The following is a 20,901-nucleotide window of genomic DNA, read 5'->3' on the forward strand; positions in this document are numbered from 1 at the left end:
TTGTTATTATTTTCTGGTTTGAGATGGCGGGAGTGTATGTGGCTACTCCATGCTACGCAGAAGCGGAAGTTCAAACCCACCTATTTAGAAAGAGGGAGAGAAACAGCAATTCAGAGACCGACTGGCAGATACCCCAGAAAATATCTACACCACGTGGATCCTATAATAAACAATATGCAACAGCACGTGGAATTTATCAGATCACATTGGTCATACTCGACACTTCCTGGCTTATTTATTTATACAAATATTTATTAAGTGTCTGCTATGCTCAAGATCCTCAGAATATACAAATGAGGAAAATATGGTTTCTGTCCTCCTATAGCTGATCATTTTGTAGAGAAGACAGACACTAAACAAATAATAGTTCCTAGGTAGTAAGGGACAGACAAGTGAAAGATGACTCCATAGAGCAGGGTGCTGCAATTAGGCTCACCCCAGGAACTAAAATAAGAAACAGTAAATGCAGGATGAATTGAAGATACGCTAAGGAAGACATCTTGTCAGAAACAACAGAAATTCCAAAGCTTAGTCTGAGAGTTATCTTCTTAAACTTCAGATGGAATAGCCAATTATTTTACTTGTATTATTTATTAAGCTGATAATTTTCAATTAACATCATTTTTCACAGTGCTATGTTTAAGTACCTGAACAGTTTTCCCCTTTTCAGATTTAAGAAAGCTACAATGCCCAATAAATCATTACATTATTGATTTGACTCAACATCAACATGCCTTCTTTCTGAAACAAGCAGGGTGAAGATAAAATTCAGCCCAGAATTTAATTACAAATTATTTTTATGTACTTGCTAAGGAAAGCACGCTGTTCTCTGAGTATCTCGACTCATCCTCATTTCCTTGTTAGGATTTCTCTGTTTGAATGTTAGTATCTTAGAGGACAAAATACAGCCACGCTGCCCTCCTGGCCTCAGATATATTATCCAACTCGCTGTACATTTCAGATGAATGCAATCCAAATTAACACAGAAACCTCTAAAATACTAACAGCCCTCACACACAAGGTTAAAATTCTACTACAATAAAAACATCAGTGGGGAATAGTTCAGTCTCTACAAATCTGTGTATACAGTAGGGGCTAAAAGCAGGCCGCCCTATAATGTGCCACTTTGGCCTGCAGATTATTTTGAGCGCAACATGATCAAGGCCCAAAAGACTCAGAAAGAAACTCTGAACTTGCCTCTAGCTGCATAAAAAGAATTTAGATAGACGACCTGCTCCAGGCAGAGGAGCAATCACCAAAGGTAACATTATGACATGAACTAGGGGTGGTAACAAGGAGGAATTTAGCAAAATCTATTAAAATTCCTCTCTGTCCTACTGTTTCTATGTTACCCAGCAAACATTTGTTTACCAAACAGTGTCTATTTCATACTCCCGTGAATTGCTTCCCTTTCCTTCTTAAGTCCCAGACCCCTTTCCCCGTCTCCCTGGTCCAGGATGACATACAGACCTCATTCTCCCTGACTGTCTGGAATCTCCTATCTATGCATTCCCCATACAGACATAATTAAACTTTGTTTTTTTCTCCTGTTCACCTGTGTCATGTCAAGTTGATTCTTAGGCCAGCCAGAAGAACCTTGAAAGGTAAAGTAAAGGTTTCCCTCCCCTACAATGCCATGGACGGTTAGGTATTTTTTCACAGATACAGTCCTGAAGAAAGACAAGCACGCCAGTGAGTACCTTCGGAGGAGGGCGGACAATAGGACTCAAAGCATCAATCCAAGACAGAAGTTGAACCAAATCTGGGCCTTTATAATGTTATGACTTTATGACTTGCCAATTTCATCCACAAAGATGCCTTTGACAGGAGACAGCCATACCCTAGACGGAACGCAGGGTTTACTCTGCTTTTCCTAACAGCACTCGACACTCATGACTGGCGTGGTAGTTTTGGCTATTTTCCAGTAACATTTTCAGAAATGGTGAATGTTATGGCTCACATAAATTCACTTAGATAATAAAGATGAATTTTTCATTTCTGTGTCTTAAGCTCACAAAATGCTTTTATATCATGAAACAACTGAGTGACATGAAAATTCTTGATTTAATTCAAGACACTAACTAGAAAAACCTAAAGACTATGCCAATTCAGTGTCACACATCATGCACTGAATTAAGTTTAATGATGAACTTAAAGGTGAGGATAGATGGACCCAAAGTAATCCTATGTGCTATGAAACAAAACATATTTTAAAAAATTTTTAACCAGCAACATAAAGTCTTTGCACACAGTACAACCTGACAATTAAAAAAAAAAAACCATTTCTCTCAAAGGAAGCTGCTCATTTCCACTCTTAGCTTTTTGGACAAGTATTGCAATTCAAAGTAATGAAGCTAATTACTTTGTAGTGCTTATTACCTATAGTGTAATTAAGGTAGTGTAACTGCAAAGTAGTGAAGCTAATGCTTTAATGAAGGTAACAGAAAAATGTAAAAACACTTACTCCCTCAAGTCACTCCCATATTACTCACTCACTCACAGTATAGATTATGTTAAAGAGAAAAGAACACTGTTATATACAACACAGTGTTCTGCCTGTGGACCACAGAGAACTTGTCTCTCATCTCGCGTTACCAATATGCCAACTTCTCCTCAATGCCACTCTTCAATGCCAATTCAGTAACTAGTTGAAAAGGTAGAAAATATACAACTTTTATAATCATTTCATATTTTACCTTTAGTAGATTCTTTTTCTTAAAGCTAAACAGGCTAATCAAGTCAACTCTCTCCCTGGTGGCAAATAACTAGTGAAGAAAAACTAGGAATTATTCTTGGCATGAAAGAAATTAATTAATGCCACTTGCAGTATTTTAAAGATACAAATCCAAAACTACCATGAAAGTCATGTGACTGCTTCACTCGACAGGTGTGTACCGAGCATCATCGGCTGGGCACCAGGTGCACAGCGGTAAACAGTGCATGTAATCCTACCTGCCTGGAGCTTACAGTCTGAAAGAACAAGGCAGAGGAGAAGCAAGTGTACAAAGAAAAAGTAAAGGCTGCTAATACTATGGGGAAAAAATGAAGTTTGGGTGAGATGTTTGTTGTAATCTGAAATGAACTCAAATCAGGCTCTTTCCAAGCAAGCGGGGGCAAGATGGCTCATCGATCTAAACACCACTTTGCTTTTCTCCAAGACGGGTATATGCTTTATCACCAAACTAGGACACTTATCCAGGACCACGCTAAACAGGAAGACGCCAGGACTAAAGCCAGGGGGTTCCCAAGGAAAAAAGTGTCATACGGGAAATGAGGATAACAATATATATGTCTTTTATTGAATTATAACCAATACTTTAAGAAGACTTTATAAAAAAAAGATGTGATGAGGCCTCTATTTTAATTACAATTTGATATAGTTTCATACTTTCTAGAGACCTGGAATAGACCCTTCCCAACTCCCATCCCACCTTCCCCAGTCAGAGATCTAGACTATATCCTTGCTAACTACTAATCCCACCTTACCCAATCTAAATTTTACCCATTCTTCAAAATTAAGTTCAAATATCACTTCGAGGTATCAATATCATGGAGTATTTATTCTGTGACCATCCAAACCTAACAGTCAATTGGCAAAAGGACAATGTGATATAAAAGATCAGACTCTAGAATGATGTGATCAGAGACAGAAAAGGAAAAGCAAATTTTAAGGCAGGTCACACAGAACTGAGTATGTGTATGACAGTACCCAATCTGTACTGAAGTAGGAAGATCTGCTCTTGAGAAAGTTCTCTACAGACAGGATCTGGGAAAATGGCAAAGTAGGTAGGAAGCATCAGGGAATCTGTCTCCCCACGTAGACAACAATTATGCTGGCAGATTTTGTCTGATACAGCTATCTTGGAACTCTGCAGTCTGTTGAAGGCTTGCAACTTCCAAGTATTGGTAAACTGAAGTTAATACAGGTCAAGTTCAGTTTCTTCACAGTAGCAACAACTTATTCCCCATCCCCAGGCACACGGCAGACAGCTGCTCACATGTTCCTGGAGCAGCCAGAATATAGCTTGTAGGAGCCAGGGTAGACAAAAAGGACCCCGTGCTCCAAATACTGGGGATATGGGCTCATCGCTGACTGCTGCTTCCTGTCATAGAGATGCAAGGAGGAGGGCAGCCACTGCTGCTAAACTTCCTCATATTGTTACAAGTCCCTCCTTTCCTCCTCAGCTGAAGTGGCATCCAGGGGATTTAAAGAGTCAGAGCCCACTTTTCCCCCTTCATTTCAGAGCCAGACATTAAGAAACTACTGCATACACTGCAAAGTTAGAAAGTAACCAGACACACGCGCAGAGAAAGGCTCAGAAAAGAACTAATCTGGTTTTCACAGTTATCACATTAGATTCAAATGTCCAATACTCAACAAAAAAATCACACAGCATACAAAAAAACAGGTAAGTCTGGCTACACAGTTTTATTCAAAGGAAACAATCACCAGAAACTGTCCCTGAAAAAGGCCTAGCAGACACACTAGACAAAGAAGTTTGGAAACACTCTTAAAGATGTAAAGGAAAATGGGGAGAAAATCAAAACAATATGTGAACAAATGGAAATACCAATAAGAGACAGAAAAATGAACAACAAACCAAAAAAGAAATTCTGGAACTGAACAGTATATAATAACTGAAATGAAAAATTCACTGGCGGGATTCAAAGGCAGATTTGAGCAAGCAGAAGAAACAATCAGAAAACTTCAAGATAGGACAATAGAAATCATTAAGCTGGAGGAACAGAAAGGGAAAAGATGGAAGAAAAGTGAATTTAAGTGTAAGGACATGTGGGACATCACCAACTGGACAAATATATGTATCATGGGAGTCCCAGAAGAAGGGAGAAAGGGATATAGCCGAAAACTCCCCAAACTTGATGAAAGACATGAATATAAAAATGCCAAAAGCTCAAGGAACTCTAAGATTAACTGAAAGAGACTCACACACACATTTTAATCAAACTTTCAGAAGACAAAGAGAGTTCTGTGAGCAGCAAGAGAGAAATGAATTGTCATAAACAAAGGATCCTCAATAAGATTGTAAGCAAATTTCTGATCAGAAACTTTGGAAGCCAGAAGACAGTGGGTCAATATAGTCAGAGTGCTAAAAAAATGAAATAAAACTCTCAACCAAGTATCCTATACATGGCAAAACTGTCCTTCAAAAGTAAAGGAGAGATGAAGACATTTCCTAGACAGATAAAAGCTGGGGGAGTTTGTGACAATGTGCCCTGCAGCACCGCCAGAGATTCTCAAGGAGTCCAGCACAGTAAAATGGAAGGACACTAGGCTCGAAGTGACTCACAGCCATGTAGAAATAAAGACCTCAATGAAGGTAAATACACACTAATAATTAAAACTAGCATTATTATAACAATGGTTTATAACTACACTTTTAATTTTCTATAGGATTTAAGAGACTATTCCAAGAAAAAAAATTAGTGTAAAAGCTATTATTACTGTAATTACAGTTTATAAGTAAAACTCTTGTTTTCTACATAATTTGAAACAAGTGTTTTTTTTTTAAATTAATAGTTTATGTTTTAGAGCACACAATATTTAAAGATGGAACTTTGTGACATCAATAACCAACGGGGGTAAGGATGGAGCTATAAAGGAACAGAGTTTTCATATGTTATTGAAGTTAAGCTGGTATAAATTCAAATTAGTGCTGTAACTTTAGGATGTTAAATGAAATCACCATGATAACCACAAAGAAAATAGCTATAGAATATACACAAAAGGAAATGAGAAATGAATTTAAACACTCACTACAAAAAATCAAGCATGCCCAAAAGAGACAGTAATTAATGCAGGAAATAAGAGGCAAGAAAGCTCTAAAGCATACAGAAACAGTAAAATGACAGAAGTGCCTGCCTATCAGTTATTCCTTTCAATGTAAATAGATTAAACTTTTCAATCAAAAGACAGAGATTGGCAGAATGCATTAAAAGAAACATGATCCACCTATATGCTGTCTACAAGAGCCTCCCTTCAGATCCAAAGACACAAAAAGGTTGAAAGTGAAAGGATAGAAAAAGATATTCCATTCAAATAGTAAGCAAAAGGGAGCAGGGGCTGCTATACTGACATCAAGCAGAACAAACTGAACCAGAAAAGGTTACAGGGGACAGAGAAGGGTATTACATATTAATAAGAGGTTCAATACAGCAACTATAGATATAACAAGTATAAATATTTAGTTACCTGATGACAGACCATCAAAAGATATAAAGCAAAATCTGACAGAATCGAAGAAATAAAGAGTTCTACAATAAGAGTTGGAGACATCAATACTCCACTTACAATGATCGACAGGACCACCAGACAGACATAAGGAAACAAGAAACAACGCAACAGACATACACAGAGTAATACTCTGCCTGACCACGGAACGCACATTCTTCTCGACAGAACGTTTTCCAGGGCAGACCACATGTCAAGCCACAAATTAAGTCTCAACAGATTTTAAAAGACAGATATCATACAAGTATCTGCTCTGACCACAAGGGCACTAAGTTAGAAATCAGTATCGAAAGGAAACCTGGAAAATTCACATTGTGGAAATTAAACAATGCACTTTTAAACAACCAATGAATCAAAGAAGGACTCACAAGGGAAATTCAAAAATACTTAGAGAAGAATGAAAACGAAAACACAAAATATTAACACTTATAGGATGGATCAGTGAAAGCAGTGCTGAAGGTTAAAATTTATACTATAAATACATTAAATGACAAGAACAATCTCAATCAACAACCTAACTTTGCAACATAAGGAACTAGAACAACAAACTAAATCCAAAGCTGGCAGAAAGAAGAAAATGATAAAGATGAGAATGGAGCTAAATGAAAGAGACACTGGGAGAGAATACAGCAAAATCACTGAAACCAAAATATTGTCCTCTGAAAAGATAAAAAAATTGACAAACTTTAGCTAAACAGACTAAGGAAAAAAAGAAGACAATTTACTAAAATCAGAAATGAAAGTGGGGACATTATAACAATTCTACAGAAATAAGAAGGATTATAAGAATTATAAGCGACTCTACATCAACAAACTGGACAGTTCAGATGAAATAGATACCTAAAAACACAAAACCTACCACAACTAAATCACAAAGAAACAGAAAATCTGAATTAAGTCTATAACCAGTGAGATTGAATCAGTAATCAAAACTCTTCCAAGAAAGAAAACCTCCCAGACCTAACGGCTTCACTGGAGAATTCTACCAGATATTTAAGAACTAATACCAATCCTTCTAAAACTTCTCCAAAAAACTGAAGATGAGGGAATAATTCCTAACTCATTCTGTGAGGCCACCATTACCCTGATACCAAAGCCAGACAAAGACACTACGAGAAAACTGCAGACCAACATCCGTTATGAACTGTTGCAAAAGATCCTCAACAAAATACTACCAAACAGAAAGCAGCAATGTATTCAAATGATTACACACCATGACCACATCAGATTTATCCATGGAATGCAACCACAGCTCAACATACAAAAATCAAGTAATACACATCAACAGAATAAAGAGAGAAACGGATATGATAGGCCTAATTGATGAAGAAAAGGCACTTGACAAAATTCGACAACCTTTCGTGATAGAAATACTGAATAAACCAGAAAGAGAAGGAAACAACCTTTACATACATAATAAAAGCCATATGAGAAACCCACATCAAACATCACATTCAGCAGTGAAAGACTGAAAGCTTTTTCTCTAAGATCAGAAACAAGGATGCTCTTTCACCCCTCTAGTCAACATAGTACTAAAATTTCCCACTTGAATTAACAAAGAAAAGGCATCAAGCTGGAAAGGAAGAAGCAAAATTATCTCTGCAGGTGATAAGATCTTGTTTGTAAAAAACCTGAAAGATTCCACACACAAAAAACCTACTATTAGCACTGATAAAGGAATTCAGAAAAGTAGTATACAAAATCAACATACAATACTCAGTTGTATGTCTACACACAATGAATAAACTGAAAAGGAGCTTATGAAAACAATTCCATTTACAACAGCATCAAAAGAATAAAATATCTAGGAATTAACATAACCAAGAAGGTGAAAGACCTGTACAATGAAAAGCACCAACCATTACTGAAAGAAACTTAAAAAGACAAATAAATGGAAACACACCCCACGTTCTTGGATTGGAAGACTTAATATTGTTAAAATGTTAGTGTTATCCAAAGTGATCTACAGATTCAGTGCAATCCCTATTAAAATCCCAATGACATTTTTGCAGAAATAGAAAAATCCATCCTAAAAGTCATATGGAATCTCAAGGGACTCCTAATAGCCAAAACAATCTTGAAAGAGAACAAGACTGGAGGACACACACTTCATGATTTCAAAATCTACTACAAGTTCCAGCAATCACAGCAGTGTGGTACTGGCACACAGGCAGACATACAGACCAACGGGACAAAACAGAGCTCAGAAACAAACCCTCACATAGATGGTCAGATGATGTTTGACAGGACGCCAAGGCCATTCAATGGGAAAAGGACAACTTTTTCAACAAATGGTGCTAGGAAAACTGGATATCCACAAGCAAAAGAATGAAACTGGACCTTTACCTAAAATCATATACAAAACATTAATTCCAGTGGACCATGAACCTAAACGAAAGACCTAAAACACTAAAAATCTTAGAAGAAAACACAAAACAAAAGATTCATGACACTGGATTTAGCAATGACTTCTTGGATAAGGTAACAGACAAACTAGACTTCCTGAAAATGTTTTTTAAATTGTGCAATAAAAGACACCATCAAAAGAGCAAAAAGGCAACCCACATAATGGGAAGAAATAGTCATAAATCTGATGAGGGATTAATTTCGAGAATATATAGAGAACTAAGACTCGACAACAAAAAAAATACAATCTAATTAAAAGATAAGCAAAGAACTTGAACAGACATTTCTCCGAATAAAATATACAAACATCCAGGAAGCACATGAAAAGATGTTTTCAACATCACTAATCATTAAGGAAATGCAAATCAAAACTGTAAAGGGATACCATTTCACCCATTAGGATGACTACTATCAGAAAAAACCAAAGTGTTAGCAAGAATCAGGAGAAATGGAATCCTTGCACATTTTTGGGGGAATATGAAATGCCACAGCCACTGCGGAAAAAGAGTATGGCAGTTCCTTAAAAAATAAAAACAGGACCCAGCAATTCCACTTCTGGGTATATATACCCTAAAGAACTGAAAGCAGGATCTTGAAGAGATGTTTATACACCCATGTTCACAGAGGTATTACTCACAATAGCTAAAACGTGGAAGCAGCCCAAGTGTCCACTGATGGATGAACGGATAAACACAGTGTGGCATATACATCAATGAAATATTATTCAGCCTTAAAAAGGAAGAAAATTCTGCAATATGCTAGAGTGTGGATGAACCCTGAGGGCATTATACAAAGGGAAATAAGCCAGTCACAAAAATACAAACGTATGATTCTACTTATGTAAGGTTCTTAAAGTAGTCAAAATCCCAGAGACAAAGTACAGCGGTGGGTGCCGAGGCTCGTGCGAGGGGAGGAGGAGTTAGTGTCTAGTGGGCACAGAGGGTCAGTTGCAAAGGATGCAAAGACTGAGGGTGAATAGTGTGATGGCTGCAGATCAATGTGATTGTATTTAGTATCACTGAACTGTATGCTTAAAAATGGTTAAGACAATAAAATTTATACAGTAATTTGCCACAATAAAAAGAGAAGGAAAACACGCTCTCCTTGGAGTGCTGAACTGACAGGGAAATTGTAGGGAAGAGCGTCACAAAATCAGGAGGGGAAGAAACGTTGCTATGCAAAACATCTCCCTGCCCTCTTTTGATTAATTCAGGTAAGTACTAATCAGTGCAGTAAGATTTGTTTGTTTGTTTGTTTTACTTACTGTTGGTTAAGCCTAGGGGAAAGCTTTTTCCAGAAAACAACCCTAATGATTTCACAGAACAAAGGGAAATAGGGAACTAATTGTACCTAAGGCAATGATGAATTGGAATCCAAGGGAAATTTTTCATTTGCCATGTTATAGATAGGCATGGTTTACATATGAATGAATGTTTTAAATGTAAGTTAATTTAGTTATGTGAATATAGCAGGCTAAAAGTTTTAAGTCCCATCTCACTAAAATTATTCAAAAGGTTTTTTTTTTCAAATCTTTGTAATTTAGAATTACCTTGTCACAAGCTGGTAATTGTTGAAGCTGGGTGATGAAGCTGGAGCTCATACTCCTCTCCACTTCGCCTAAGTTTGAAATTTTCCATAATAAAACGTTAAATGAACTTGTTTATGTACTACATTATTTACCATAAGGTGTTGATACATTCTGGCTATTAAGAGTCAGACAGTTCCATTGGGCAACAATGGGCTAGAATTCAAAGCAAGGAGAATGCTCAAATGAAATTATTCACCCACCATGTGATCATTAAAGCTCTTTAGTTTTGCTTCAGCTTCCCAACCCCCAAAGAGTAGTAACCAATCCAGCCAGTTGTATTACTCTGTAGTAACTTCTTCAGTAGTTTTCCACCCATTTCAGCAAGTTTCCACTCTTAGATAAATGAATGCATTAACTTACTTTTGGATGAGCCATTATGTTCCTACACATGGGCGCAACCGCCATCTCCAGATTCATTAAGAGAGGTGCTGACACTCAGAATTCTACAAGAACTACCCTGTACCACAGGCAAAGATACAAACCCTTTTCCTGTAAGATTGTACCCCAAAATCACTGAAAATTGTGAATTAGGATGGCTTGCAGAAGAGTTATTTCAGAAGGACAAACTTAAGAATAGAAAATGTGAAGAAGAAAATATTTAGAAGAGATTAGAGTCAACATGCTTTTTAATCAGGGATCAGTCAAAAACTGTTCACAGAGTGCTCGTATTTACATAAGCTTCCTATGAAATACATAAGCGCACACAAGAAAGGACCATCCAGGAAGCTCTGTTTTTCAACAAATTAACTTGTCTGTGAAGAAGTCTCTCCGAAAGAATGTAAGAAAACCTGGAAAAGAAATGTAAAGTTGAGGAAAGTAAGAAACCCTGCTACTCTTATCTTCAGAACACCAGCATGATGCTAATCACTAAATTCCTTCTCATTCATACTTGCAAGAGAAAACAAGACATCTTTCTAAGGAATAACACACACAGCAAAAGAAATTAATGCACCAATCGTAGTGTCTTTGCTACAGTTTTAAAATAAGAGAACCAGAAATGTGTGCAATATTCTAGTTTATACTATAATCCATGACAGTGAGCATTACAGACAGGTAATGTGGGATTTTTAAACTGGTTCTAACATCTTTGCATCTTATATTTCTAGACAAACATATGGCTTTACTATTTATCCTTAAAAATACACCATCATATATAACACATTGATGTAACATAGCACAAGCTGTCCAGTAATGATGTAGATAAGCATTGATACAAGAATCACAAGATCCACAGGTAAATATATTCTTTGCTACTGTAGATAAGAACCAAACAGAAAAAAGAAACCTCATTAGATGAAAAACCTCTGACAGAAGAAATCGAATTTAAGAGTAGGGGAGTCCCGGCAAGATCTCAGCGACCTCTTCACAAAGCTTTACCCCAAAGCACAAGAGAACTAAACCTGGTCCTTTCAGACTTGCCCAAGTGGTATGAGGACACGGGCAGCAGTGGGTGACTGGTTACACAGAGCAGTGTCAGCCACATAGTAAATATAGTAAGGATGATAGGAGCCAGGCTGCTCACTTTCAGGAAAGAAGTTGTAAACATGGCAAGGGAGAAACCTGGAGTGAATCACATGTTGTCATATCAGGACTGGATATGCCTGTATGGATGAGTCATGATTTTTAGACAGAAAACACACAAATGTGTGTATGTACATCTGAGAACACCTGGGAACAGTAACACCTTAACAGTCATGATAATTTCCAGCACTCAGAATTGGTTTCTAACTGTCATTCTCCACTAAAAAGAAAAGCAGGCCTCCTTGGAGAAATGGCTGATGGCAGCACTGGGGCAGGAAGAACGGGCCAACCCTGGAATGTGTTGTGCCAGCAAGGAGTGCTCAGAGAATCACGGGAACTTATCAAAAGGGAACAGAAGCCCAGTTGAAAGGAATGGAAGAGATGATAATTTATTAAGAAATGATGAGTACTCGTTGCTATCAATGGATACATTTAAAGTCTGTTGAGCAATTAGATACTTACGCTGTCTTGAAGCAAAATACTCTGTAATTGCAAAGAAAGAAATTTTACAGTAGGGAAGCTGCAGACACCACCTTAGTTAAGTGAAACAGCATGAGCCACGGGACAAAGAGGAGTCATGAGTCATCTCATGACTGATAAGAGGCGACTGGAAGAACAGAGCATCAGATTGCCTGACCTAATCTAATCATAGGAAACCTGAGAACCCAAACCCAAGGACATTCTAGAAAATAACCTTTAATCTCTGGAAGTGTCAAGGTCACGAAAGACAAGGAAAGACTAAGGATCTGTTCCAAAATGTAGGAGACTTAACACAACCACCAAAAGCAATGGGCAATTCAGAGCTGGATCCTCTTGCCACAAAGGACGGTATTGGGGCAATTAGCAAACTGTGAATGGGGCCTGAAGACTCCACGTGATCAGCGTTAACTTCTGGACTTTGATGGCTGTGTTATGAGTATGTAGGTCAATGTGTCCCTGCTTATTAAAAAAAAAAGGTGCTCTATATTCAAGGATGATGGGACATCAGGTAGGCAACTTACATCAGACCAATCAGGGGGACAAAAAACTTCTATGTACTATATTTACAGATTTTTTTGTACATTTAGTATTGTTTTTTAAATTTAAAAAAAAAAGGATACAGAGCTCAAGGGCCAGTATAACTACCCTAAGTGAACTCCTGACAGATTCCCTTACCTCAGTGTCTCAGTCTACAAATGGAAACTAACGCCTACCCCTCCAAGAGTATTATGATGGTTTAATTCTATAAAAAATGCTTAGTGTATTTATTGGAAGAAAGGGTTTATTTAACACAAAATGTATTCGTGTATAATTCTACTTTAGAAATAGTCTGTCTCAGATGTCTTTTGGTTTCCAGTTTTCCCGAGCTTTCCCTTGCATTCCCCCATGCATTTCCCTCCTATAATTCAACCTACAGGAAGTGATCAGGTCTCTTCCACATCCCCAGTGCCCCACCCTTCCCTTCGTTCTCTTCCCCTTCCTTGACACACATTCATATTTCAAGACCAAGATCAAGCACCCCTTTTTCTAGGAGCTGCATGACTCTGCTCCATCTGCTCACAGATGATGGCTCCCTTATTTGTATTTAAACGATACCTTCTACACACATTGACGACAGTATATCTGATGTCGCATAGCACCGTGATCTGCTTGCAGTAACTTTTCTATTAAGATGCTGGTCTACTTGAAGGCATGGATCTGAATTCATTTTGCCACCATCAAGCTTAAACCTGAGCTTGGTCATAAAAAACCCTAAAGAATCCACTCCAAAACTATTAGATCTAATATCTGAATTCAGCAAAGTTGCAGGATACAAATTTAATACACAGAAATCTGTTGCATTCCCATATGCTAACGATGAACTAGCAGAAAGAGAAATCAGGAAAACAATTCCATTCACAATTACATCAAAAAGAATAAAATACCTAGGAATAAATCTAACCAAGGAAGTGAAAGACCTATACAATGAAAACTACAAGACACTCATGAGAGAAATTAAAGAAGATACCAATAAATGGAAACACATCCTGTGCTCATGGATAGGAAGAATACTGTCAAAATGGCCATCCTGTCTAAAGCAATCTACAGATTCGATGCAATCCTATCAAAATATCAACAGCATTCTTCAATGAACTAGAGCAAATAGTTCTAAAATTCATATGGAACCACGGAAGACCCTGAATAGCCAAAGCAATTCCAAGGAGGAAGAATAAAGCAGGGGGGTTATGCTCCCTGACTTCAAACTCTACTACAAAGCCACAATAATCAAGACAATTTGGTACTGGCACAAGAACAGACCAACAGACCAGTGGAACAAAATAGAGAGTCCAGATATTAACCCAAGCATATATGGTCAATTAATATACGATAAAGGGGCCATGGACATACAATGGGGAAATGACAGCCTCTTCAACAGCTGGTGCTGGCAAAACTGGACAGCTACATGTAAGAGAATGAAACTGGATTGTTGTCTAATTCCATAAACAAAAGTAAACTCAAAATGGATCAAAGACCTGAATGTAAGTCATGAAACCATAAAACTCTTAGAAGAAAATATAGGCAAAAATCTCTTAGATATAAACATGAGCAACTTTTTCCTGAACGCATCTTCTCGGACAAGGGAAACAAAATCAGAAATGAACAAATGGGACTACATCATGCTAAAAAGCTTCTGTACAGCAAAGGACACCATCAGCAGAACAAAAAGGCAGCCTACGTATGGGAGAATGTATTTGTAAATGAAATACCTGACAAGGGGTTAACATCCAAAATATGTAAAAAACTCACACGCCTGAACACCCAAAAAGCAAATAACCCGATTAAAAATGGGCTGAAGATATGAACAGACACTTCTCCAAAGAAGAAATTCAGATGGCCAGTAGGCTCATGGAAAGATGCTCCACATCACTAACCATCAGGGAAATGCAAATTAAAACCACAATGAGATATCACCTCACACCAGTAAGGATTGCCATCATCAAAAAGACTAAGAACAACAAATGCTGGTGAGGATGTGGAGAAAGGGGAACCCTCTGACACTGCTGGTGGGAATGTATAATAATTCAACTATTCTGGAAAGCAGTATGGAGGTTCCTCAAAAAACTCAAAATAGAAATATCATTTGACCCAGGAATTCCACTCCTAGGAATTTACCCTAAGAATGCAGGATCCCAGTTTCAAAAAGACATATTCATCCCTATGTTTATTGCAGCACTATTTACAATAGCCAAGAAATGGAAGCAACCTAAGTGTCCATCAGTAGATGAATGGATAAGGAAGATGCGGTACATATACACAAGGAATATTATTCAGCCATAAGAAGAAAACAAATCCTACCATTTGCAACATGGATGGAGCTAGAGGGTATTATGCTCAGTGAAATAAGCCAGGCAGAGAAAGACAAGTATCCAATGATTTCAGTCATCTGTGGAGTATAGGAACAAAACAGCAGCAGACTCACAGAACCCAAGAATGAACTAACAGTTACCAAAGGGAAAGGAACTGGGGAAGGTGGGTGGGAAGGGAGGGATAAGGGGAGTAAGGGGCATTACAATTAGCACACATAACATGGGGGGTGGGGTACAGGGAGGGTAGTACAGCATAGGCAAGTAGTGACTCTATAGCATCTTACTATGCTGATGGACAGTGACTGTAATGGAGTAAGTGGTGGGGACTTGATGATGGCGGGATTCTAGCAACCACAATGTTGCTCATGTGATTGTATATTAATGATACCAAAATGAAAAAACAAAACCTGGGCTTGGCACCATAAATGAGCTCTGAGTAAATGACTCAACTAAAGCAAGTGAGGACACGCAAGGATCCAGGCTACTGCTTGCAGCACCTAAGATCTGGGGACACACCAGGCCGGCATTTACCTTCTCTGAGGAACAGCTCTTTGCCTTGTACCTTGTCGTTTCCTTCTCAACAAGTGCTTGTGTGTCTTGCTCCACATACACTTGTAAAGACAAACCCTAAGAATATACACCTCTGCCTCTCCTAATACCGTGAAAAAAACAGGCTTCTTTTCTACACTGATTTTGGCCCAGAAGTACTTGGGCACCTGCTATGTGTGAGGCACCGTGCTAGGCTTCCAAGGTGAACAAATCAGACAGCGTCCTGGGGGGAGGGACAGCATTTCGGCTGTGGTTCCAAGCTTTGCCCCATCAAGTGTTTAACCAGGTTGCAGCGCTCTGTTTAACAGGTGACAAACAGAGGGAGTCCCTCAGAGTAAGTGCTTCACTCTTTCACTGAGCAACAACGGGTGACGGGGACTGGGACACCAAGCCTTTCAGCTGTACTCTTCCTGTTGTGTCAGATTATCTCCCATATTTCAAATGGGCAGTCTCATTTAATGAAACACAAAAGTGTAAAAATTACAGTGGTGTCACCTTAAGTCACAAAACTAATGCTTAAAGGGAAAGTCAATAAACTTTAACTGTGAGCCCGTGAAAGAGTAATTTCAGAGGCTTTGAGTCACCCAGCCACACCCCAGGAAGCTGCTCATGGGGAAACAAAGCTGATTCTAAAACACTAAAGTCCACATAAGGAAAAACACTACTTAAAGGACCACAGACTTAAATTCTTCTAACACTGAGCCCATACTCTCTTTACTTAAAAGACATGTAAGGGTTTTACTCCAGCCAGTGGCTCCCAGATGAACACGGTGGCTCCTTAGGGGACAGTGCCTGCCCCACTCCTCCACAAGTGCTTGCAGATCAACAATCAGGGTGGGCAAGGGGACTTAAGGCTGATTTTTCTCATTTTCGAGTTTTTAGATTCTCTGGTATCCTATGAGGCCCGACCTCGGGAGGTCTGCGGGGGCCATGAGCTGATGGGAAGGGCTGCGCCTTTACCCTTTCCTTACTTGGAATATCCCCACAGCCCAAGGCCAAACTGCCACTCACAGCCATCACCTGTACCCTTCCCCTCAGGGCAGAATGCACAGCCCTCATAACTCACCTGTGAAGCCTACATCAGGGCCCAGATTAAGCACCACTTTCTCTCTGCACTAGTCCTCCCTGCCCTGCCCCAGGATGTTGGCACGGCCATGCCCTCCAGGCATGATCTCTGTCTAGCTTGTGTAATAGGGTCCGGCAGTCTGTCTCTCCAGGGAGGGCAGAATCACGGGCACGTGGTCACATGGACACAGCCTACAGACATGATTCCTTTAGTTCACAAACAAAGTTAACATTTTTTAATTAGTTGCAACCACTGACAAGTTTTGCATAAAATTCTAGCCTTTGGGCTCCTCGAAAAAAACTGTAAGTTTCACAGGCAGGAGAGCCTTACAGAAGCTTTTTTTTTTTTTAATCTGTGTTTAACAAAGAAACCGTGGCTTTTTGGAAATACTATGTATCTTATTTGTAACGCATAGTATAGCCTAACTGCCAGTCTCCAATTATGCCTCATTCTCAAAATGATTGTTCGCTTGAGATGTGTAAGGTCAGTCCCCAAAGAGCCAACACATAAAGACCTATTGAGGAAATGCAACAAATATGTCTTCTGATGCCATTTGCAGCACCCACTGAAACAACAGCTTTTATGCAGTAACCCTGTCATGAGCTGTTTCCTTCAGTCCTGACCCATATAAAAAGTCATTGTTCTGGAGGCAACTCCACTTTGCATCCTAATCATGCCTGAGCAGTGGTCAAAGGGTAAGAATTATGCAATAAGTCAAAGTCTCATGTCCTGAATTCTTAGTTTATACCACAGAAATAGCAAAACAAAACAAAACCCCAATGCACACCTTTACAAACATTAAGTATGTAAAAACTTACTTTTGAGAAGTCGTATTATAAATCATGTATATTCTTTTAAAGGATTTTTTTTTTTTTTCTTGTAAGGACCAGATAGACTGAGATTTCACTGAAGACTTCCCTGGGGACCAACTTCTCTTTCTACTAAATCTCATTATGAGAACTGCACGCTTTCCTACCCCTTTAAGGACCTTTGAACCATGTTCACACTTCATTCGTCTCACATTCTTTCACAGCCAATTCATGAACACACCCAACGTCAATGGGTGTATGTTAGAGGAGGCTCCTATTCACATGGGACCCTCCTCCCCAGTGGCCCCTGCTCTTCTATCTCAACTGGCTGGGCTTCTGTGCAAGATGTTCCAGTAAGTTAACCCTGTCTATTCACATTATCAATCACCATTTCAAATATATGTTACACAATTTGGTAGAGAGCATTTAAATGGTTACAAATGGGGGAGTGTCTTCTTTAGGACTGCCAAACCTTTCTGCTGAGCTCTGAAGAAATGCCACCCACTCTGTGAGCTTCACCCTGTTCTTACCTTACCACAATGAAGTACTTTTGAAAATTCCTGTCAAAAATCATTTCCTAATTCAGAGTTCTGTGACCCATATTGAAACAGTCCAAGGTTTTTCCAGCTCAGAAGTTCAGCCTGTCCACTTTCAGAGGGTAAAGTGTACGGTATCTTAAGTATATCTCAGCAAAGTTGTTCTTAAAGTAAAACCAGCCAGGATTTTCTTAAAATCCACCATTTATTACTTTAGTTTGGTCTTCGGCCCTCTCAAATACTGTTCCTTCTTCAAATGCAAAATAAAATGCAAAAAACTGAACTCAAGGCTGTATTGTTCATTTTCAGCCTCGCTTTTTGATAAAGACCAGAACAATGCCCTCCTAGAGTATGAAAGGCTTCCTTGAACTTGACATTCTGTTTCTCACAAACCCTTTTTTGAGTCACTTAAAAAGCAAAAACGTTGTGGAATGTGACAATTTACAAACAAGGGTGAAACTCTGAAAATAAACCTTTAGGGTGAGTGATAGCTGCAGACAACAATGAGCTGACCGCTGTGACATTCCAGGGCCAAATGGGTCAAGGAACCAGGAGTGACAGAGGCCATCATAAAACATACCCTGAAGCCCCAGGACTGCTCATCTGCTGCTGGTGAACTGGGACCACCTGAACTCATTCTCTGTGCAAAGAACCAATGCAGAGATTTTTTTTTTATGCAAATGGCAGTTGGCAGGAATGATGGAGTGAGAGATGGCCAGGTGATTTATACCTTTATCTCGCCATAAAGCAAGAGTTACAGTGCATGTAACTGCCTCCCAACCCTTAAAAATACCTAAAGTAAAAACATAAAAAAAAAAACCCGTGTAAACATCCACCTAGACTAACAAACTACCGACCAAAACCAGGAAGCCATGGGCACAGGCCCGGCCGGCAGGGCTGAGGAGTATGCTGGCTGGGAGACACGGACTCTCACACAGGCCGGGCAACACCTTCTTTTTCCTCTTCCTGTGGGTCCAAAGCATACTGTAGGTCCCTGTTGTTTAATTAGGATAAAAGGTAAGTTTCTACTATTTTGTATCTCTGAATCCCACACACGAGAAATGTACTTTCTAGCAGCATATAAACTGGATAAATGTGGCTAAGACTGTGGGCTTCAGACCTGATCACAACCCATGTAGCCTGTATGCGTCCTGGTTCAACCACTTACAGCTGGAGACACTGGGGAAGCCAGCCCGCTCCTGAGGCCTCGGTTTCCACATCTGTAAAGTAGGCGTAACAGTACCTGCCTCGGAGAATGCTGGGAGGATCATATGAAGCTGTGTGTATAAGGCTCTCTGCTGCATGCCGGACACTCGGAAATAGACGCCCAAGTCCACGGCAACATCTCCTAAAATCGCGTCTGATCTCCTGTGGACTTGTAACACTCTGCACGTGCTCTGCGGCTGACGTGAGACTCTCCCTCAAAGCATTCCCCACAGCCTGTCCCTTTTCCACTGCAGGTCCCTGCAAATCCAGTATGGAAATGGCAGAACTCCTGATGGAAAGAGGAAGAAGAGGAGAAAATGAGAAGGCAAGGCCTTCAGCACCCTCTCTGGCCAGCGGGGAGCAGAGGCTGGCAACCTCCATCACCCTGGTGGGTTTCTGGCCCTCTGCCCACTGTGTCCACACAGCTCAAAATAAGCACAGAGACTGGTTCCGAGAGCACCACCCAATTGGGGACACCAAGTACATACAAATGGGCAAGTTGAAGGACTCTCCTCTTCAAGAATTGTAAGGCCCACAGAAAAGTCTAGAAGCCTCTGTACTGTGCAGCTAACACAGTGATGGGCACTTCCTTGTGTGGGTCACAGGAATCTTTTTCAGTACTTTAAAGTCACCATATGGACCATGTGACACAAGTAGGGAACAAATTCAAATACAGGCAACAACCAAACAGTGAGAACAGAAGGTCACCAAATTGAGCAAGCAGAGATAGGATGGTTTGCATAGCTAAATCCACTTTAGGGATGTCTTTGGTTGTAGTTTAAACCTGATTTAAATATATTTACACTAAACCGTTTGCATTGCCCAAATCAACCTGGGGCAGTCCTGGTTTTCCAGGGACATGCGGCACCGTCTGGAGCTCCGGGCATCTAGTGAGGTGGCCAGGGTGCCGCTGAACATCCTACACAGGGCAGCCCCCCGCCCAGACCTATCCAGCCCAGCGTGTCCCCGTGCCAGCTCGAGAAATCCGGCACCGAATACCTTACGGATGCCCGACTTACACAGCAGCATCGGTGTCACCAATTCAAGAAAAATCCTTCGTTTACCAGCCACATTCATTTGTGCAGATTTTTAAGACCCTTTACACTGTTTCTTTTGATCTCACAAAGACCAAAAAGGCAGGGCAATGGAAACCACAGGAGGGAGAAAGAGGCCTGCTTCAGGTCCGGTATGTCACCAGGCACCCCATCCTGTGCTCTGCCACCCCCGAGCCGTGACAGAGCTTTGCAAAGACGTGCCCTTGTGTGACACATGCCAGTGGCTATAATTAGAGGACACTTTGTTACATAAAACATTTTTGAAAGGTATAGTTAATACATTTTTAGATTGAATCACCTCTCAAAAGTACCAAAAAAACTTATTTAAAGGAATCCTATCTTGCAAAAATAAAGAAACTCTGTTTAAAAAAAAAATTTGAGGAGGTTAACATGGTAATAAAGCTTATATATAAACTAGATTTGTTATGTATGTTGGGCTGGCATAACGTGCACTTTGGAAAATGTAGCTCTCAACATAGGATTTACTCCCTCACTCACTCAATTAGAAATTCACAAATACCTAATATAGGCCAGGAACTCCTGCAGGTGTTGGAGAAAGAGCAGGAACAAGCCAGGTACACGTATCGTC

General features: G+C 39.7%; 1 protein-coding gene across 4 annotated transcripts in view; it reads right to left on the bottom strand.

Moving 5' to 3' along the window:
• Positions 1-20,901, bottom strand: part of FGD4 (FYVE, RhoGEF and PH domain containing 4) — a 179,641-nt gene that overhangs the window by 148,855 nt on the left and 9,885 nt on the right. The window contains exon 2 of one of the 4 annotated variants that reach the window (XM_073223335.1): positions 19,295-19,546. The exons of the other annotated variants lie outside the window; for them this stretch is intronic. Coding sequence (XP_073079436.1) covers positions 19,295-19,355 — 61 coding nt within the window. The 5' untranslated portion in view covers positions 19,356-19,546. The remainder of the gene's footprint in view (positions 1-19,294; positions 19,547-20,901) is intronic. 4 annotated transcript variants of the gene reach the window in all.

Source organism: Manis javanica, chromosome 15 (assembly GCF_040802235.1).
Source record: "Manis javanica isolate MJ-LG chromosome 15, MJ_LKY, whole genome shotgun sequence".
NCBI lineage: Eukaryota > Metazoa > Chordata > Mammalia > Pholidota > Manidae > Manis > Manis javanica.